Consider the following 22649-nt stretch of genomic DNA (forward strand, 5'->3'; position numbering starts at 1 on the left):
AAAAGTAAGTTCACAAGGGCAGTGTTTATAATGGATTGGGATAAGGCCCGAGATTAGAGAATTTGATGGGGTCCAAGCACCAAGTAGAGCGAGTGTCTGGCCTTGGCGTATGGTAATAATGGAGCAGGGCTTCCAGAAGCCGTGTGCCAACAAGGTCCCCGCAGAAGCCATCTCTCGGTCCAAGGTGAATCTGTCATTTCTGTTTGCAAATGAGCCCTTTCCCCAAGACTAACAAAGCCCTCCTCCCCCTATCACACCTGGATTGCATTCGGAATTAAAAGGCAGTCGTCCGTGACTCCTCACACTGCTAGTTTCCAGTGCGAGATCCTCACGTTTTACAAAGACAACCCAAAGACAAAGAGGGAGAGAGACGGAGGCACGAGAGGGTGTTCAGCGCCTTACCTTCGTCTGGATCCGGCGGGCCGAACTCCAGGTCGTAGCGCAGGATGTAGAAGTTATTCCACACGTAGAGCTGGTTGTCCCTGGGGTTGTAATCCACAGCAGCGATGTACTGGTGCTGGTTGGGGAACAGGATGTCCGTGAACTCGCCCTGGCTCAGCTTGGTGTTGTACGTGTAGTCGATGTGGCTCTTGCTGGCCTCGCTCTCGTTCTCCTCGTAGGTGGAGCGCACCACGTGCAGCACCCCGCACACCATGAAGGCGTTGGAGGCGGAGCGCTTGTCGTACGCCGTGTCCCAGGTGGCCTCGAAGCGCAGCGTGTACGGGTTGAGCTGGCTCACCACCATGCGCCCGTTGTTCTGCTCCGTGGCGTAGACCACCCACAGGCCCCTCTCGTCCACCGCCAGGTCGATGTCCGTCTTGCCGCCCCAGCGGTACGGCGACGTGTCGTGGTAGTTGGCGTTGGCCACGATGGCCTCGCCGCTCTTGATGCGCGTGCGCAGGTCGAACTTGACGATGTTGCGCGTGCGCTCCTTGTTGAAGAAGATGGCGCCGTCGTAGGCCACGAAGCCCGTGCCGTCGACCCGGTGGGGGAGCTTATAGGTGGTGGTCTGGCGGCTGTTCTTGAAGTCCTCCAAGGAGGCGTACTCGATGAGCGTGTCGGTGCGGTAGGGCGTCCAGGGCATGAAGAAGACCTTGTCGCCCGACTGGAGGGGGTCTTTGCACCACGCCCCCGCCTGCTGTTCCGCCTCAAACACAAAGGTGGGCTCCCCGACCCCCTTCAGAGTCCCGGGACAAATGAAAACTAGTGACAGAAAGAGGGGAGCGAAACAAAATCAAGCATTTCGGTTAAAACACCTGAGATTGAATCGAAACACCTGAATTTATTTTTCTTTTAATGGTATTTTTTTGTTTGTTTGTTGCTGCTGTCCAAATCTATTGTTGTCCGAGTCAGGGACATCGGTGTCGGAGTCTATTTTTGGGAGTCGTTTTTATACTGTCGTTTTGTGCTATTGTTTGTGAAGAGGGAAAAGAGGAAAACAAAGGGTTATGTCCAGATGGCGGTGTAGAATGATAAGAGTCGGAATCAACAAAGGGTTGACTTCTTAAGATTCTGCCATACGCTGACTGTGTGGGACAAAAACAAATGTAAGGAAAATCAAAGGAGAAAGGTACCTGTAAATGCAAGACCTGGGAGACGGGAGAGGTTGGGGACAAGCTAGTGCTTGGAAAGGTCCCTAAGTAGGATTGCGGGTGAGAGACACTCGTAATGGCAGCTTGTTTCTGGAATCATGTACCGCGCTGACAGCTAGGGTAAATGACACGCTGCACATGCACGCACACATGGCTTGGGTCGTGACACTAAAGGACATGGGGAAGACGTCACATATTGCGGTGGGACCAAACGACAGACAGAGAGTTTGGATGGAGGTCAAATGGGGGTGGGGGGAGGGTGGGGTGGAGATAGAATGAGGGCTAGCACCAATGGCCTCAAGTCTGCTTCTGTCACACAGGGATGAGTGAGGGAGGCAACGGACAAGTTCCAAATCACTGCATCCGTAATAACCCCCCCCCCCCCAAAATACCTTTTGTTTTCTGATGATTTCCATTTACAACCTGGTTAGCCTCACTCAACCATCCCTGCTACTGAACATCACATGCAGAGAGGGGGTGATAGAGGCCAGGCATACTGCGATCGGCCCCCGAAGACGAGGACACTGACGACTACTCTCTCTCTCTCGAGCTAAGGCTGCGTTTATCTCTCGCTGTAGACATCGGCCGCTGATCTCTCTTATGATATGCCGTGCATTACCCGTCTGGACTGAGATCTCTTTAAGAGGCATATGGGCTCCTTTTAAAATCTGGTTTCGAAATTTAAATTGGGCTCCCAGTGCTGCAATCAATCCCCCCATGGGTTTAGGCATTTGACAAAGAGAGGCAATCAAAAGGGAGGAAGACAAGGGGAGACGGGGTGGGAGGGGTAAGGGGGGCTGGATTCAACACCACAGGACAAGGAGCTTGGTGGGGTGTGTGTGTGGGGGGGAAGGGGGGGAAGGGCGGTGAGGGCCAAACCACTCATTTACCTTTTTGTTCCACTTCTATTTTAGGCATTGGAAAAGAAAGCAAAAAAAAAAGTGCACAAGGGAGAGAAAGGTTATCAGGAGTCAACTACCATGCAGGTACATGAGTAGAGAACGTTAGAGGACATGAGGAGGAGACAGCTGGCCTGTGTTGGGGAGGAAAGCAAGGTAAAACTGAAAAACAGAAACAGTGTTCGCCAGCCTCTGCTCCTGCGATAAGAAAAATGGACACGTCTCACATTGAGGCCTTCACAGTGTGTGTTGCCCCTGAGAATGATGATGTGCTCGTGCATTTCTTCTTCTGGTGTCGTCGAACCCCATTTTGAAATCACACACACAGCCGAGTTGAAATCAAATATGTCTACAACACAAACTGCTATTAAAAAGTCCCATCGGAATCCTGGATTCATCCAGTGTGCTTCAGCGCTGCCTGATATATCTGTTTAGATTAGATCTCATTCTCAGGGAAACCGAGCACAAGTTATTTCTGGCCGTTTCAACTGGGGGTGGCGTTTACACCGACGTTACAGACACATATCTCAACTTGATTCCAAAGACCCTCGCCCACACACAAAACATAACGTGCCGCTAATGTTACAGGCTCAACTGCCTTAATGAGCCAAAACACACATTGGCAAATAAACAATGAAGAATGTAGCGTCGGCCCAAATATGGCCTTCCTTTCCCAGTAGGAGGCCCTTGCTCGACTGTTGGAGAGAGAACCCTGGACGTTAAAGGAACCAGAGAAAATAGATTAATCTGGGAGAGGATCACAGCAGAAAGATGAGGTCAGTCAAAAAGAGAAGGGATTAACTCAACCCGACTGTCGGCGGCTAAAAGGTCAGATTCGAGTGTGTATGACGTGTAGAGAGGGAGACAGGTGCGGTGCAATTGGAGGCACGTGTAGACAAACATGTAGACAGAATACTTACTATAGGGAACACACTCATACTGGACCTCTAAGTACTTGTAGGTTCCCGGGCAGGGGTCTGGAAAGACGTCGGACCCAGTGACAACCACACACTGGGTACGGTTGTTACACCTGAAAAAGATGGACCACAGGGTTGAGAGCTGGTGGGAGCAGACGTCCTCAGTGGGGTGCCAACAGACCACACAGAGGGAACGGGGACTTCCGTCATCCAATACAAATCATTTCTGGGATGATAATCTTATCTGCCGGGGGAGAGCCTTGACGCCATGTACTGTAGTTGCCTCCCTGGGCAAGTGGAGGGAGAATAGGGGGTGAAAGAGATCAGCGAAAGAGAGAGGGAGGGAGGGAAGGAGAGAGAGAGAGAGAGAGAACATGCTGACGGTGAAACGCATTTGAAGAGCAGGGGTTTGAGTGAGTCACGGATGTGTCGAGGAGGTCGGAATATGTGTTTCAACGACGGCACACCTAAACTCTTTCATTAGACCAAGAGTATATGAGAGACATCCAGAGGTGACATATTCGTTGGCAGGTTACCTCGCCGCTGGAGCTTTTGGTGGTGGTTCCAAGCAGCCACGTCTACACAAGCACCCTTCTGCCACTCTCTCGTGAGAGGGGAAATCATTTCAAAAAGCCCCGCAGGGGGTGTGGGCATGTCATTGAGAGAAATGGCTGCCTTTCATTGGTAACCGGAGAAGAGATTCTTTGGAAAAGGAAAACCACATAACACATCAAGTTCCACTGGACTCATTAGCATATTACTTATTGCCTTTGAAACTGTGTGAGAGACGACTGCATTAAGACGTGAGTGTGTTCGCATGAGTGTGTGTTTCCTGTTTGTGCCTGCATGTTTTGTGAGCGGATGAGTGAGAGAAAACGGAAAAGAGATGAGCGATTTTCTGTGCAAACACAGGGTGAAATTGGCCCCACTTCAATCAAGCTCTCTTGAGACAGGAGGATTGAGAGGGTTGCCGACCGACGCAGAGCCAAACAGACATTCAGGAAGGGGAAAAAGACCACCCCCCCCCCCCCCCAAAAAAAAAAAAAAGATTTAACAATTTGAAGGTCGATGATAAATATTTGAGGAGGTCAAATGCAAAGTCACAAAAGCCAGACAGATCACTGAGAGGACCACAGGTGAACCATTGTCCATTTGAAAGTCAAACTGTTAGCCAGTTCTACATAAACTAGCTCGCGACCCATTCATCTAACATGACATTTTGGCGTGATCCACAGTACAAGTGTGTCAAATTGAAAATATTCCATAACTAGTGACGGAATGTCTGCTTTGAACTTTGTAATTGCTGCTGAGATATTGAACCATCAGTTCTACCTAATAAACAGTAATGATATATCCCCTATCTCCTTTCCAACTGCTTCTCCATGGCATAATTTACAATAACAGCCTACAGATCATCACCATCATCATCACCATCACCCCCCAACCCCATACCCATCACCATCACCATCACCATCACCAGGGCCACATGATCATATTACTAGGGGTGTCTGGGAGGCTACGTCGTGGCTGCTTCTGCTAGCTACACTCAGGCAACCTCCGCCAGAGAATATTAATTAAGAACAATTTCATTATCCTCTGCCCGAGGCCATTACCCTGCCCTACTCTGAGGGAAACGATAGCACGGGGGAAGGATGCAGAAAGCCCTAGAACTTCCCTTTTACAAAACGCTGGCAGTTAATCTCAGAGTCTTTCCTGTTTTCCTCCAATGACACCCCAATGACACCAGAAATTAAGATTCGGAGTTCATTTACAGGACTTGCTTCCTCGCTGCCTTCCCTCCAAAGGCTCTGCTGTGCATGAACTATCCTCCACGCTCCTCTGAAAGCCCAATTTCCACATATCGGGTGTCCAGGTTGATGTGACAGTGTGAATGTGTAAGCAGTTGTACTCAATTGTTTTAGTGTGTGGTAGACTGGATATTTGTCCCACCGCGGTAGTAGGACTACAGAAACAGCCTGGGTTGTTATATCAATGCTAATTATTGTCAGGAACCATTTCCTCTGATCCAGCCAATTAGAATCATGTAGACTAGCTGGGGACATTGGCGGCGCAGACGAGCCAAGCCCACTCGCACCTCTACTCTCCGAGTCATTGTTGCAGATTAGTCTGAAGTGCTGTTCAGGGGGTTTGGGGCAAACCGGGGAGAGAGGGGCTGTCGACGCGTCTCTACCGGAGTGTGACGGATCACAGTCAAATGGGGGGGGGGGGACGAGTCGGAGAGCGATTAGTGCCGTCTGTCTGTTTGAGAATTCCATGATTGTCGCCGCAAACCCGGCGTGACGGGCTAACACAGGGCGTCTTGATTAGCGGGTTTGACGGCGGAACCGTCGGTTGGGGACGGAGGGCAGACGCGGGCGGGGCGGTAGGGATGGCGGAGCGGGGCCCCGCTGTAACTGCCGGTGCTCAGGGTGCCAGGAGGGGGAGGGGGGGGGGAAGGGGGAGCCGGGGGGGGGGGGGGGGGGGGGGGGGGCAGGAGGGGGGAGCGGGGGGGCAGGAGGGGGGAGCCGGGGCAGGGCCCTGTCTCGTTGGCTGAGCACGACTGCCTGTGACTTATGAATAGTTAATCCGGAGCCCTTTAAATACACACATCTACACCTCTGGGGGCGGCCGAGCGGCAGAACGGAGGCGATGCGTGGGCTCTACTGTGCTGAACCGTCTTGGGAGAACAGCACTAATATAAATGGTGTTATAAGGGGGCAGTGCTCGGGGGAATTGGGGCCTTGCAGTGTCAATGCAGCACAAGTGTTTGAACAACGAAAGTCAAACGTTCCAAACGGGATCTAAAGAGGGCGCCGTGTCATGTGATTCAGCCGCTCTGAGCTGATTGGGCCTCAGCATCTGCACTAAGGCGGCAGACGAAAGAAGTATGGTGAAGGGTTGCCAGGTTCTAAGGTTGCCAAGTTCAACCTGTTTGAATTTAACACATAAACTAGTTTCCTGCCCCCGCCCCCCTCGACAATATCTTAAACTCAATCTTGCTGAAGCAGATGCCAGTCAAACTACATCTAATTAAACGCTAGAAGTTGAGAGGTTCAGGATCTGAGGGAAAGAAAGAAAATCTCTCTCCACACCTCCCTTCTGCCATGGGCTTGTTTGGGATATGAGATACCCTTGCCTGGCCTTTTTACCTTTGCGATATAATCTTGTAGGCGTCCGGGAGGTAGCAGTTGACATTCTCCATCTGGAAGGGGTCAGCGTCGCAGATCTTGTCGTCTGTCCGTCCGTAGTTGGCCGTTTCGATCATGATGACGTCACTCCCCGGACAGCGCAGGTCGATGGCGTAGCCCTCGCAGGAGAGCTCTCTTCTCACCAGGCCGAAAGGCAAGGCAGCTCTGCTGAACCCTGGAGAAGTGGGAGAGGGAGGTGGAAAGAAAGGGCGGGGGGGGGGGGGGGGTGTTTATGATGGGCGTAAAAATTCATAAGCATGACGGTGCAGACGGAGAGTCAGACGGAGTGTGAGTCAGATGGCTGAGCGGTTAGGGAATCGGGCTATTAATCAGAAGGTTGCCAGTTTGATTTCCCCCTGGCTGTGCCGAATGACGTTGTGTCCTTGCAAGGCACTTCTTGCCTCGGGGGAATGTCCTTGTTCTTACTGTCGCTCTGGATAAGAGCGTCTGCTAAATGACTAAATGTAAATGTAGGCTAAGGCTTTATCACAGAGGCTCGGGTTCGAAGCCGGCCCGGGCCATTTCCTGCATGTATTCCCCCGTCTCTCTCTCTCTCTCCTACATTTCCTGTCTCTCTGTAATTGCAACTCTCACAATAAAGCAGAAAAGGCCAGAAATATCTCTTTAGAGGTTCATAAGCGTGCAGTGGGCCTATAGTGACAACAGTCGAAACAGGTGGTAGCACATAAACAAGGCCAGAGGGAAAAAGGCAAATTAATTCAATTTATTCGCTTCACTTGTTGGCAGAGGCCTCAGATGTTAAGTCAGGGAATACAAGAAGGAACTGTGAAAAGGCGCTGGGAAAATACTGAGACGACACTGGAGCAAACCCTTCCACCCACCTCTCCCCCTTAAGCAACACACACACGCATACTGTAGGTTCACTCAGAAATGTTTCCCTTACAATAGGTACATGGTTCCTGATTTGTTTTTTGGGGGATACTTAAACTGTTTTTCTATCAGTGGAGTAAGACAGAAAAATAGCAGAATCTCAGCAGCATGGAGTGTAATTTAATCCATTTTACAGTGTCGGCAATCGAAGGAGGGGCCGTCTGGGGTCCACACAAGAGGAAAAATCTATACATGGGACTTAGCAGATGTGAGCTCAACCAAAGAGCTAGACTTGGAAAAAATTAAATGTTTCACAATTTGTTTTGTTCCTCTTCAACAAATGATTACAAAAACATATATTTATTTTCCAAGAGAAAGTAAATACCAAACCACTAATGCTTAGAATACCAGTAAAAAAAAAATTGGTGTGTGTGTGTGTGTGTGGGTGGGGGGGGTTAGAAAGAAAGAGAACAAGAGAAAAACTCCACAAAGAGAAGTAAGAAATACTGAAAGTGTAACTGTCTATTAGAACCTTTCTCGGATACAGTACTTGTCATAAACTAATGACGAGTACAAAACGACTTCAGAGACAATGATTAAGTCCAAGTACAAAAATGCAAATGCACTCTGTTGCAAAAGTGCGAGGCAGAGCGCCGCATGAACTGTCAATAATCACCATTGTTCGTGGCAACAGTGGGTCCCAGAGGGGGCAGCTGCCATTTGTGTTTTCTGCTCCGCGCTCCCCTAATTAGCCCCGCTTTCAGCCTGTTACCCTGTTCATGCTCCTATTGGCTGCGCCGCATTGTCATGTACTAACACTAACCACCCCGGGCTCGCTTTGCACCCTCGCGCTAATTACCCTCCCACTTTTGACAGCCAGGGCTTGACGCAATTAGTTGGGTTTAAACCTCCGAAAGTTGAAGTGATTCCTGCTTGAAATTCCTACCTCGCGACCCCAACCTCTCACGCTCGCTCCTTTTGGATTGTTGGGCCTCGCTTCATTATAATTATATATTCAACGGCAGCGCAGCCTGTCACATACAGTGGACTAACACACAAGTGTGGGGGGGGGGGGGGAGGGGGTCTTTTTGTTCTCTTTTTTTTCCAAGTCGATGCTAATTCCTTAGAGATGTGGATGGGAAACAATACAGGGCTAGAATAATAATACGTTAACAAACGAGTTATCAATGAAGGGAGCTTGGTCTCGGAACACGACTGTACACGCTGATGGATTCATACATGCTTGGACAAATACAGATGGACGGATTGGACGGCGAGATATACACGCACAATGACAAGACCTCGAGCATTCCATCGCTGCATGACACCATTATGGATCTGCTGGCCTGTAGATTCTGCTTAGCCTGGGTGTTTAGGGTGGATTAATGGGGATAGCGGTGTGGCACGGCTGTGTGTGTGGGGAGGGAGAGGGCTTCACTTCACATCTCGTCCAATAAGTAATAGGAATGACGACCATAATTACCCGCGCTTTGCAGAAAAACCTGTCCAAAATAGTGAATGATAAAAAGAAGAGCGGAGCGGGGCCCTGCCTCACCACAAAGACAGTAATGAACAGTCCGCTTGGCCGTTGCTCGTGCAGCGAGTGACAGGTTTATCACGCGGGCTACAGAGAGCAGACAGAACGAATGCGTTTCATGGGGTTTTTAAACAGTGACTGGAGAACACTCCTCAAGACTGTACCCCCCCCCCCCGCCCCCTTCCCCTCCCCTCCGCCCTCCTCACCCCCCTCACTGTAACCTCCCTCCCCGAGCTCTCTGGCCATCCATCAGTCTGCTGCGCTGTGATTGCACACAGCTGCCAACAGAGGCCTAGCGATTGATTAAGCCTGGTGCTCGCCTACCTCCTTCTTTCCTTGCGCTGTATGGATCTCCCTGGTCATAGGGCACAAGGACATCAATTAAGGGGAGTATCTTCAATGTGTGCTGGAGGCCTATATTGGACAAATTGCTGGTTCGCTCAGCCCCAGATAGTACTGGGCTCATTAATGGATGTCTTAGCTTACAGTCATTGGACAGATAATGACAAAAACTTCGAAAGATTTCAGGATTTTATTTACTTACGTCAGTAGAAAACTCCTGCTTTTACCAAAATGCCAAGACTACTTTTGTGGTCTGAAGCAGCCATTTCAGTCAAGGCTGCCTCACCACAACAGAGTCTCCTAAACCAGGACTTTACATGGTGCTTTATTCACCAGGGGTATAACAAGTAGTACTGGCTTTTGGTATTACATTTTCTAACTTTTTCTTTTGGCTTTTAAGTGTTGACCTGAAAACCATGGGAAGGTACTTAGAATGTTGCGAGGATATTTCATGTCAGCGTAGTTCAAAAAACATTTTGAAACAGTTCAGACTTGTTTTTGTTTTTTTGGGGGGGTGATGGGGGCGGGGATGTGTGCGTGTGTGTGTGCGTGAGTGTCGATGTCTTCAGAATGTGTGAGAGGCGTTTCATCTTGGGCTCCGGGCTTGGTTCGACTGCTCAACTTCACAGCAGCATACAGGCAGGCACGAGCCTCAGTTCAGAAACCAGCTTAAGAAAGCAGCCAGGGAGAAACTGAGGGTAAAACACTGCGGCTCCTCAGTCCTCCCCATTCCTCCAGGCTAACATGAAATCACACCAAGGCTGCACCCGAGCCAAGTAAATAATAAATTATATGGAATGCTCAATCAAATCACCATGGCAACTGCCTCAGCTGGGACATAATTGGCTGTGATCCCCTACTCCGGCCTTGTTGACACGGGGCCTTATCAGGCATTCTGGTCAGTGAATGACTGGGAGAAGAGTAGCTTTTCAGGTCCCTCCCCCTGACCAGCGCGCTAAGCCTGCTACTGAGCTCAAGAGAGCAAGGCAGCGGCCAATATTGCCACTCAATACCGTTGCATTCTGGGAGTCACTTCTCTTTTGCAGTCTGTAGGCTGTAATTCACTGGCAACAATCCCTCCTCCATAATACATATTTTGTTTTCTATCAACACCCTTGAAATTGGAATTGGCACTGTGGCTCAGATGGGTGAATCTGAAAAAGCCAGTCCCAGCCAGTGCGGCAGTGGCATTCAAACCCCGGAGAAGAAATGCAGCGATAAAGGGAGGTCTGATACAAAACTATCGACATTTGGCAATCTAGGAAAGAGCTGTAAAGAGCACAAGACCAGACACATACTGTCATGTTTAGGTCCATCCTTGCAGTACTTTTTCCCAGGATTCTTTTGTCCTCAGGAGGCCTATCCTTAGTAACCTTTGACCTCCCCCACCCTTCCCAAACTTCCCTCCACCAAGCCCTCAGACGAAGGGAAGGAGGGGGGGGGGGGTGGAGAAAAGTGGTGGAATGTTTGATCTGAGTCGAAAAAACGGGGCTGTTTTTTGGAGGGGAGACTGAGTGGCGAGGGCTGGGGGCAGACAGAGAGAGCAGGCGTTGGTTGACGCTTGTCATCCTCCATTAAGGCCCCTTTGATTGGCTTTCGTGGTCCTGGAAACGGCAAACAGCTGCATGCAAATGGCTCTGTTCCCTGAGGCTGGGCCCCATTGTTCTGTGCTTGACAGGGACTCATTCTCAGCGGGATGAAGGAGGGTGTAGCCTTTAGTCGGATCAGAGTGGCCCCATAGTGGACACAGCGGGAGCGCTTCAAGATTTGTTTGTCTTTTTTGTCATTTCATTCTCAATATTACTGGTAGCCAACATCTTTGGAAGAAAGAAAAGATCTCAGAGTCAAGCATTCCTCCAACTGCGTGGATGCCTCCATAATCCAATATCCGGCCTGAGAGCCGGCGTACAGTGTGTTTTCCAAAGATGAAGTCAAGATTTCCAAAGGGAATTAGAAAACAGGAGAGAAAGAAAAAAAAATGGAAAGCACATTTGAATGCTTCACATGTAAGAACAAAGCCAAAGTTTGGCCTCTTTTTTTTCCCCTACGGTCTTTGTTACTCCTCGCAACCAAGGCATTAGAAAATACATTTCTTAAAGTTGATGATGGGAAGGCAATCAACCTCTCTTTTTACATGTTATAATCGTTTCTGTCTTCCCCCCCCATGTCCCTGCACTGCGATTGTTGTCTGATGTGCTGAACAAAGTTATACATCCAACCTTCTCAGGCGAGACACTTATCAACTCGAGGGAATAAGGTGGAAGATGAGGGGAGAGATTTGGGACTTGCAAAAATAACATCTGCCTGTCAAACACATGCGATAGCCTGAGCAGAAGCTTGACCACAACACCATGGCTACAATTTCATCTCAACCGCCAAAACGTCATTGTGAAAATCTACAAGGACATATGACACGCAGTCCTCTCTCGACCCTTACCTTGCTGGGAATGGTTTCTAAAGACAGTGTCGGGCAAGACCACAAAACCAAAGGCTAAACTCTGCTTTCCCAGCCAACTGCTATCAAACACTCACAATTCCGATAGAAGTGTTCGAAAATAGACCCGGAGCTATGATCCAGTCCATTTGTGGTGAAAGACACGTTCAGGGCAATTGCTTTTTTTTCTTCTTCTCTCTCTCTCTCTCTCTCTCTCTCTCTCTCTCTCTCTCTCTCTCTCTCTCTCTCTCTCTCTCTCTCTCTCTCTCTCTCTCTCTCTCTCTCTCTCTCTCTCTCTCTCTCTCTCTCTCTCTCTCTCTCTCTCTCTCTCTCTCTCTCTCTCTCTCTCTCTCTCTCTCTCTCTCTCTCTCTCTCTCTCTCTCTCTCTCCCCAATTCTCTCCCTCTCGTGGTGCAAGAGCACACCGTCGATGCTTCAGGTTCCAAATTCACTATTTGTATTCATGACCGTGATGCTTTCTCTAGTTCATCTCCTGGGCGATGTTTTTTTTCTCCCTCCCGGAGCAGTGGGTGGGCAGGCAGGGGAGCATCCCATGTACTGCATGTTGATGCGTGTCTGCCAGAGGGGGGGGGGGGGGGGGATTATTTTTTAAAGAGAAGGATTTGTCATATCACCTGGGCTAAGTATTATGGAGCCCCCCGCCCCCCCCTTCCACCCCTCCCCCCTCTTCCCCACGGTGTAGGCTCTTTATGCACTCAGGTGGGTCTATTCAGGAGTTGGATCCCGTCACGCCAGATGCTTGGGTGCCGTCCCTCATCCCGCTGCTCCCTCTCTGGCTCCGGGGTCAAACGCTCGACAGGCGAGCTCACACGAGAGTCTCCCCTTCGAGCGGCCAAAAGCATCACGCTCTCCCCTCTCTATCTCTCTTCCGAGAGAAATCTCTTTTAACGTCGAGACTGTGGGTTTTTTTTTTTTTTTTTCGGCGTCGTGTTTGCGGCGCGATACGGTTGCCCTGCATCGCCTGTGTTCACTCTGAGTTCCTTTGCCCAAGTTCACTGGCTCTGTTTAATTCCCTTTGCTCGGAGGCAAGATGGTCTATTCCAGCTGTGGACTTTCTCACATCAAGTACTCCCTAAAGGGAGAGAGCATTAAGACCCAGGCCCTGGGCGAGCATGGGGTTATCTCAGCATGCCTGTTCAAACTGAAGCTCGTCTTCTCTGTCAATGGACCGAGTGACCTCTGACCTCCTGGAGACACATCTGAGCAAGCCGTCTCAGGAAGAGGAGCGCTTCATTACATTGCTAATGCATATAATCCTTGAAGGCCAGTGGAGGGTCGTCCATTAATATGACTCATCATGATAGGGATGACACAGGGCAAGGATTTTGAAAATAAATCTGCCTCTCCCTTTTGTCTTTTCCATCTAACCATCCAGCCCCACTGCTGTGGAAGCTGGGGAATTCCACAAGTGATGCGAATAAAACACTCCCCTCAAAGCGATACAAATACTCTGTCACAGAGGCTAAACATTTAACAGCAAGAACATTCTTATTGGGAGTTCAAATAAAACACCCTATATGCACAGGGGAGATAGACATGTTGACAGAATTAGTTCACCGCTATACAGGGGAGTAGCTGCATATTGTTCACAGGGTTCATACTGTTTACGTCTGCTTTTCTCCAGCAGTTGATGAAACACACAGAAACAACAGAGTCTGGAGCAGAAGCAAGAAAAAACGCAAATGAATCTCCCCTCTAATACCCGCACGTAGCGAGCAGGCAGGGCGGAGTTCTGGTGCCTTGATCCCCTCGGAATGATTCTGCTACTTAAACTCCCTGAAAGGTCCATCGCTAACCCTCCCAATGCCAACCCTCCCCCCTGCCCCTGCACTTCAAACCCCAGCTGGGCTTAGCAAAGGGCTAAGGTCCCCCGTTGGAATAGTCAGGTGCCTTCCCTGGGGGTGGGATGGGCTGGTGGGAAGGAGGAGGGCAGGTTCATCACATGTCTGTGTCTCTGTGCTTGCTTGCTGAGGCAGAGTAACCCGCCCCCCCCCCCCCCCCGGCTCCCCCACCCCCCCCGTTCTCGAGACAAGCCCAGGAGGCTCCCACAGTACGACACGGTAGACAAGAGTGTCATGACGAGCCGCCACCAGAACACAGATTACATGGCTTCAGAATAATGAGGCTGAGACAGCCAAGGATGACTGGGGACTGGGGCAGCCCAGGAGACTGCAGCGCTGTGCCGGTACACACACACACACACAAACACACACACACACACACACATGCTAAACGCACACCCTAACAAACGCGCACCTCAGCAAACTCGCACACAGAGACACATGCCGGCGTCCACGGCCACAAACACGCCACACACTAAAACGTACTCATAACAGTATAGTCAATTGTGTTTGGCGGGGCTTGGCACGTGAGTCCTTATAGGGCCATGGCCTCAACGACTATCCAATAAGGCTTGTCCAGGAAGTCAGTGATAAACAGACGCATTCCACAGCATTGGGCCCTGCTATCTCTGGAACACTGACCAGTTTGATTGACTTGAGCGCGATGACCTTGCCCCCGCCCCCCACCCACACGGAGCCCAGTCAATAGCAACAACAAGCAGGTCCACTGATAAGAGCCACAGGCGAGGGACTTTGGCGACGGACGCTTTCCTGCCCTCCTCTCCGACGAGGCCATTGTGCCCCGCGCACTCAAGCGAGGAATATGCTACAAGAGGAGGTCAATACTGATAACGGATGGCAAACAAAACGCCTCTTTGTGCCACACTGTTTTGCGGGACGTTTCCCCCCCCCCTGCCTCTCACTTATTCAATTTCCTGCACAGCGGCAAAGGGCTCCCTTATCTTGGACTGTTTATACCTGAAAATCACCCAGCTGCCTTTTGTTTGCAGGTGACCCACCCTGGGGTGACATTTAATTCCTGGACAAAAAAAAAGGACAAAAAAATAGTGGTGTCATGCTCTGTGGCCCAGGCCTGCCTGGAGGGATTACCACTGAAGAGATGGGACAGAGCTGTATTCATTCTCTCCAGACAGAACCGGACGACTGACCGAGGCGTACACAAACACCAGGCCACACGTGCACTAGAGACAAGGCTGGCCTGCAAAGCCCCCAAACGGGATTTCTTTGAACCTTGTCTTTCCCCCCCCTTTACGTTTGGCCATTTTCTATGCAATTCTGACCCGTTTCAAACACTCTCCGTTATCTGTCGACGTCTTTGAGAAAAACAAACATCTGTTGTGTAAATCACATCCCGCAGAGCCAAGCGTGAATTAACATTGCCGTTTTTTTCACTGCAAAAGTGACGAGAAATAAATGCTAGTGACAAATGTGTCTCAAAGTGGCGATAATGTCTGGACAATCTTAACATACTGAGAATATAATTGTAGGCCACTTACCATTTAAATCTGAATGCAGACCTTAAAAGTATACTCTTATTCAAACAGGATGTTACTTAAAATGTCCTGACAGAGAAACTGAAGCTGTCTTAAAACTGTGTTCGCGTGCAGGTTTAAACAGCTGAGACATGATTTATTAGCCTTGCTTTCGTCATGGCTTCTCTTATCTTTTAGTCTTCCCAGTATATAATGTGCCTTTGTTCTTGTTTGTTGTCTAGCATCACACACGTGTTTATTGTTCTGCTTATCGTTAACTAATGATAAATCTACCAACAAGAAATCTTTGAACAAAAGGTATCGAGCAACACGAAGGTAAATATGAAGGCCCTGTCATCTTTGATTTGCATGTCTTTGTTTCAGTCTATCTATAATTAACACTCTTGGCAAACATTTTGGAATAAATTGAATAAATACAATGTGGCAGACCGGCACGGTCTGATCATTGGGTTTAACTTTAAAAGCTTTCTGTTTCCTCTCTGGATTAAATACAGTACACTGTCTTGACAGCTCCAAGTCCTGGGAAGAAGTCACTTGTGAAAAAGCAAATCCTAAAGTTTACACTCTGAAGGGGTGTTACTACAGGGAACACTAAAGCTGGACTGCTGGGTTATTTGCACAGAACTGTCTGAGTAGAGTCGGCACAGAGCACATCCATTTGGGTGGAAAGAGAGAGGGAGGCATCTGGACCGGTGTTTATACTCCTGTGACTTAGAAGGGTGTGAATTGAGCAGGGTTGCGTCGCTGCAAGGGCGCCAGATTTAAGGCGTGCTTAGCAAATGAAATCAAACTGTCAGGAATTGTAGCTCTCAGCCTATTCGATTGAGGGCCTGTTCATCATCGAAGCCATATAACAGGGAGTTTTACTATCACATGTAAATACACAATAAAGCAGGCCTCTCCCAAAGGCATGCTCTCCTGAATTCTCTTCGCATACAAGAACATTTTTGCTGTTTTTTGGGTCGCCAAAGACCCACTCAGGAAACCAGCACGGCTCTAAATCTGGAGTGAGCCCATCCAGGGTGGTATTGCATTTCGTTCTTATTTCCCCCCCGAACCAAATTCAGATCCACACTTTGTACGCAACACGGTCTCGTTTTCGTCTCATTCCGTGGTCGTGTCCAAAACACCACTCTGTTCCCAGTGTCGTTTGAGTCACCCCTGAAGCCCACTGTATGAAACAGCCACAACAAATACATGTCTTTCTTTCCTTTTTCGGCGAAACGGATTTTGACATTCAAACGCAAATCCACAAACCATGTGACAGATGATATGGGACAGTGTGTGTCATGAGAGTCATTAGTGGAAGGAGCAGAGCGTCGTGACAAAAGAATGAAGAGTCTGGAGGAGATGTGTCTTTCAACACCCCCCCCCCCCCACCCCCACCTACCAACACGTCCGTCATGGGCAGATTAATGTCCGGGTGATAAAACCAGTCTGGTTTCATGGACGGTTTCACATTCTGGCAGAAAGTCCACAAGAGACTGATAAATCAGATCTTTTGTGTGTGTGTTTGTGTGTATGTGCGTGTGTGTGTTTGCCTGTCTTTGCCACGCAGTTTGTCCAGTCATCTGTGAATCTTCCAATGGCTCTGTTGATCACTCATGATATCCCTGTCACAGTCTCATAGCATTCAGATAGGAATTATAAACCCCCCAAAGCGAGCGTAGCCCCGGTTGACAGACAGGATGTCTGGGCCCCGGGGCCAGACTGGAGCTGAGGTAAAAGGGCCATTCCCTTTGTTGGACTCAGACTGGAAATACCAGTGTGGTGCACAGGGACGGCTTCTCCATCTCCAGTTGCTCAGGACTAATGGTGTATGACTTATTACCCATGTCTGTCAAGAAGTGTTCATAAATTAAGTACAACATTAGGTGACAGGGTTTCACTTCTCGGGCAGCTATTCTGATATTCTCTCATTTGTGTGGAAGAGCAATAATGTTCAAATTGGTAGAATACTTTAAATATTTAAACTTGTGTGTCAAACCTCTTCTACATCTCTGTATTGCACTTGGCAAACAGAATTAGAGTGGGCTGAAACCGCACCTAAAGGAAAGTTCCTGAAATGCAAACACTTGTTAGGAACAAAACAAACATGGTTTCTTAAGTTATCCGATCCATGTCTACACAGAGATCACACAGATAGTACAGACAAATGGCACCATCTATTTCATCGTCCTCGTGTTCATGTTTGGATGTTTCAGTGAAGCTTCATATTAAATCGGCATTACCACACACGCACACACAACAGCCAGCTCGGCGTCTAACACAAACAAACCGCAAAACATAATCCACCCAAATATGGGCTCCGCTTCTTTGACGATCACAATAACTGCCATTGTGAGAGCCTGGCAGGTATCAGCCTGCGTCCTGGCCCAACCTTTGTGGCGTTTCACTCTGAACCATGTGAACATCCATCTCCATACCTCTAATAGAGGAGGTCTGAAAACACCTCCGAACAAACCAGCTCATCCGTGATCCAGTTAGCTTCTCAAGCAGTGTCAATATACAGCACTTAGATCATGTCTAGAAGCAACCACGAAAGAAGATAGCCTAAGTGAACACAGTACACCCAGAAAAAGAGGATTCCTCTTTCCGGTGAAAACGTCACCGTAGAGATATGCCGCCTACCCTACGTGGAAGGCATTGGCTGACTGTCTCTTTGAATTGAAACAGAGCATGTTATGCTAATACCAGTGTGACTGCAATTTGTCGGTGTGTCTAATTAAGGCCAAGGATGTTTACGAATGGGCCTGATTGAAGGAAAAATCATGATTTTCCACACATTCGTCTTGGCATCACAATCGATCCCCCATTTTGAATCGTGTCCTTGACGTCTTTGATCACATCCTTCCTTCCCTTTACTTCAGGAAACGCGAGTGGTCAATAACCAGCGGACGCATCTTACCCGCTCAAGTATTCCATTAAAGATGCCTGAGCATGAGGAATGTTTTGGGTGCAAATGATCACATTGTGATCCTATCCGCCAGCAAGAAGGGCAGTTAATTACGGCGAGGCCTGTTTGTCCCAGGCATCCTGGGATATGTTCCATACGTCCCAAAAATGCTGGGCCTCAGGGGCCAGGCAGGGTGAAGGTGAGTGACATGCGGACGGCTCGCACACTGCTTTCAGAGGAACCCGCACACACATTCCTTCATTGATGAATGGGCAAATATGCATTCATACAAGCAGAGAGCCCTCGCGTCAAGTGAAACCCAAAACCCTGGGCTTTCTGCATACCAAAGCAGAGCCTCCCGTCTGAGGGGGAGAGAACCAACGGGAAGCACTCGGCCCAGGCGGGCTCCGCAGCTCAACAAACCACAGTCCTGTTCTTCACTTGCTCCCCTCGCTGGGATGATTTTCCCCTTCTGAGTCACAACCTCTGAACGCTTTTCATACTGGGGTACAATGGTTCAAATGTACAAAGAAAATGTATCTTTGTCACGGAGTCTGACAGTTTGTTGCAGCGCCATCTCTCTTTGTTAACAAATCACATCCCACAGCTCGATCCAAATACAGCTCGGAGACAGGGATGCTGATGACAGTTTGTAATAAAAACAGGAAAACATTTCGGAAGAAACCTCCGGAATGATGCACTTTGACATTTTGCTGTAATCAATGCTTGGCACACAAGTATGTGATTTCAGTCTACTTTGTTTCAGAGTACAATGAGAAAAAAAGGGAACAGAAATGTAATGATTGTCATTAAGCAGACAGACCACCATCAGGGATTCTGATGGGTATATAACAGAAAGAGTATTTTAAGACAAAACTTGTAATTACACCCAAACATACTAATCAAAAGTGATGGAGGGAAATGAAATACAGCCTTGGGGATGTCTTTCGACAACATTCTAAAACATCAGTAATTCTCTCCAAAAACTCCTGGCTTTGGCAGAGTGCCAGCTTGATGGAACCAGGTGCTCTGTAGCTCAGATTGTCTAATCAAGGTACGTATTTAGACTATACACTGGCAGCATGTCAGAGGGAAATAAACACTTGGATAGGAGACAATCGTCCACTTTCAGTAAATAAGGCAATTTAAAGACAGGAATTGCCATGTAATGCCAATGTCAGTTATTTCTAACGGATGTATTTTTGTCCAGGGGTACATGGTGTATCGCTATCTATACGAGACAAAAACAGCAAAAGCAATAAAAAAGAAACATGAACCTGTACCGTTGCATCTCATGTGGTGGCTAGAACCTATATTTACTATAAATTAATTTGTTTTGTGTCGGGTTTTTTTGGTCTCTGGAAAAAGTGTTGGTACATTGAGTTCTTACTCAATATATGTATCAGATATTTCATATATATTCATGGGAACACAGGTCTCAGCCTCATGTGATAACTTACCTTCGGAACAATGAAGGTAAATGAGAGTGAGCAGCAGCCAGTGGAACAGGGAACACCTCCACTGTGTTGAGGCCATTGTGCTTTCAGGGGAAATGGGCTCCAGATGACTGCTGTCTGATGGTAGTGCTTCAACGTTTGGTGGACGGGGGAAAAAAAACACGGCGCGGGAGAGCTGGGAAACGTCAACGATCCGTGGTTCTCAGAGAAGCCTCACCAGTCATCTTCTCATCTGCAAGAATAGGAAGAGAAATGGTGAGGATGGGAGGAAATGAGTAGCGCGAGACATTCAAAATCACCATCATCATCTTTGTATAGGGCCGCGCCATCGCCATTACTGCTGGGAAAACATTCCGAAAAAGATTTCATAAGCTAGAGACATAACCATAGACATCACACATATCATTCCGTCAACGTGTCGTCATTTTACTTGATGGTTTCCATGCTGCTGGATGGGTGCTCCTCAATAAATAAATAAATCAAACGCAGGGCGAGCACTGTAGTGGGTGTGCGTGCTCACTCACACTGATCGTGTCCAAACACACGCAAATTCTTTGCATTTGAGCTCTCGCTGGTGTGTGAAAGCATGGCCGTTCATGGCTGACTGGACACCCAATATTACTGGCAGTCCAAGCGGCTCCGGTGCCTTGTAGGCGTACAAGCCAGAACAGTGCAAAGCACTTGTCTCCCCATCCTGTCTCATCTTCTCCATGTTGCAGTCTGAGTGTTTACACCCCACCCCCCACCCCCATCTCCCCCACCTTCACACTCGCCTACCCCCCCCCCCTCCCCCTCCCCCTCCCCCAACCTCTTCCGCTTCCCCCCAGACTAGCCTCCGTGTCCCATCTCACAGGAAAAGGCCCGTCGCTCAGGCAACGAGCTCGCACAGGACACCATTAACGCTACAGCGTCTTTGTGGGCTACTTTTGTCTCCTTCCTTATCTCGAGGGTCGGCACAAACAGCCCAGACGGCTTTGTCTGCCTCGGCAAAGGTTAAGAAACCCAGACATGACACACCAGAAGCTAACACTCGTCAGAACACAAGTTAAATACCGGGTGGGAGAATGTGTCAAATACTGTTCACACAAACGCACACACGCACAAACACGGCAACACACACACACACACACTCACACAGCCGCATACACACTTTCTTTTCCCTAAAGGTCATATTCCCCCGAGTATCACATCCGGTATGTTCTCGGCACACACAGACCGACACACATTCATCGACATCGTACACTGGATCTCACACTTTGCAGTTAATTGTACGAGGAATAGAACAACTTTGGTTTCCATCTGCACTTCTGCTCTCTAGAGTCACTTGTCAGCCACCGTGATTATCTTATAATGAAGCTAAATTTGAACAGTCCAGTGCTGGGCTGTGAACACTCACTGGGCCTCTCTAATGCCCGAGGATATTTCTGCCTACATAAAAGAACCACAAAACATTGGGAACTACCACATTAGCATACAGAGTTATAATCTAAATTGCCATTATGGGTTCATTGCCCAATTTCTGGCTGGGAATACAGCTTATAAAAGGCAAACTACAGGCCTGTGTGAACCTGATGGCACTGAGGGTATTTATCGTTGTTTGGGGTCACTGGTGCCAAACGATTGCGCCATTCGTTGGGGCGGTCTGGGCCGTCATTTCTCAGTCAACCTGAGGCGATTCGATTGAGTGTCATGTGATCTATTTGGCCAGAAAATTGCTTATCTAACCACCGCCGACCACCACATCAGATAAGAAAAGCCTGCCGTGAAAAGTGCAGCTCTGCCTCTCGGCCTCCTCACCAGCCTGCTGCCGCCGCCGCCGCCGTTTCTGCTGCTAATAATCCCCCGACTCTGAGCAGGGCTGTCACCAGCCACGCTGGGCAGGAGACCACAAGTGTTTTTCCCCTTTCAAATCTCCCGAGGCCCACGTGACGGTGCCCTCCCTTAGCGCTCAGCCATTTATCATCCCCAAATATGAGTCTGGTGTGGGGGCTGGGGCTCACGCAGGGAACCATAATGGTGTTTGTCGGGTGGAAACCGGAGCATGGCGGTGGGTTGAGGAGGAAGGGGGCCAGGCCCCACGCCACCCCACCCCCACACCCCCTCCTGGCATGCTGGGCGGGCGGAGACGCTTATCCCCTCCAGACACCAGGGGGCGAGGGCCAGCCTGGCCCGGGGGTCCTGCCTGCCCGGGGCCTTTCTCCTGATCAGACCCACCCGCGCGGTCGCCCCGCTGAGCAACATGTTTCCATTTTCCCTTAAGCTGCCTGAGGAGCAGGCCGGGCTCATCCCCCCCATGCCCCCCCCCCTCCCCCCCCCCACCCCCTAAACACCGTTTTGTTTGGCGGGGATTTCTGGACTGGATTTGGTCCGACTTGAGATAAAAGGATTAGCCGATTAACATTAAGACTCTTTTCACGAGTGCTGACAGACGTATCATAATTTGACATCGGGGGGGAAATGACGGGAGATGCCGGGGGTAGCGGTGTTCTCAAGCAGAAAATGATTTAAAGAGGTAAGTGAGGCATGGTTAACCCCTCAGAGATTGTGGGGGTAAATTATCTACAGTAGAACTCCCTCAAGCGTGGGAATCGAGGTTACTTGTTGCTCAACCAATAATATACACATAACATCCACCCGCAGAGGCAGATGAAATACTGTAGGCTTTCACAGTTGTGGCCTTCCTGTCATTGTGCCCGTTAAATCTAACAGCATGAATGTTCACAAACCTGATGTCTTGAGAGCCATCAAAAGCTATTCATGGGAGTGACTTCATTCAACAGTCCCATCGGATTAGAAAGGTATGCATGTGAACCCCGTACTCTGTGTTAACGCTCTTCCTTGACATGAAGAAAAAAACTGTCAAAGGGATGACAAATGACACACAAACATCCACAACATCTGTTTTCCTTTTCACCCTCCCACCCATAGACAGCGAGAAATCGAGGAGACAAATTCATCATCGGCCTAGAGTTTGGGGGGATAAGAACAAACTACAACCTAATTTCTCATGTTATCAGTGGAATGGTAGAAAAAGAAAATAAGCAGACGCCTTTAAAAAGGGAAGGCAAGCAATTAAAATGTAATTAGAATAAATGGATGAAGGCAGAGACAGCCCCACACACGTCCTAGCATGAAATACGAGTCCGGCTTGAGACAGCAGGCTGAGTGAATGTGACGCTTC

At 49.0% G+C, this 22649-nt stretch overlaps 1 protein-coding gene across 4 annotated transcripts in view; it reads right to left on the minus strand.

The window, feature by feature from the left end:
• adgrl2b.1 (adhesion G protein-coupled receptor L2b, tandem duplicate 1) overlaps positions 1-22649 on the minus strand; it is a 63681-nt gene that overhangs the window by 30643 nt on the left and 10389 nt on the right. For all 4 annotated transcript variants that reach the window (XM_084707090.1, XM_084707089.1, XM_084707088.1 and 1 more), the window contains exons 2-5: positions 19472-19700; positions 6558-6771; positions 3412-3521; positions 403-1203 (exon numbers count right to left, since the gene is read on the minus strand). In XM_084707090.1, the coding sequence (XP_084563216.1) occupies positions 403-1203; positions 3412-3521; positions 6558-6771; positions 19472-19547 (1201 nt within the window). In that variant the 5' untranslated portion in view covers positions 19548-19700. The remainder of the gene's footprint in view (positions 1-402; positions 1204-3411; positions 3522-6557; positions 6772-19471; positions 19701-22649) is intronic.

This window comes from Hypomesus nipponensis, chromosome 10 (genome assembly GCF_054491055.1).
Source record: "Hypomesus nipponensis isolate SF chromosome 10, ASM5449105v1, whole genome shotgun sequence".
NCBI classification, from domain to species: domain Eukaryota; kingdom Metazoa; phylum Chordata; class Actinopteri; order Osmeriformes; family Osmeridae; genus Hypomesus; species Hypomesus nipponensis.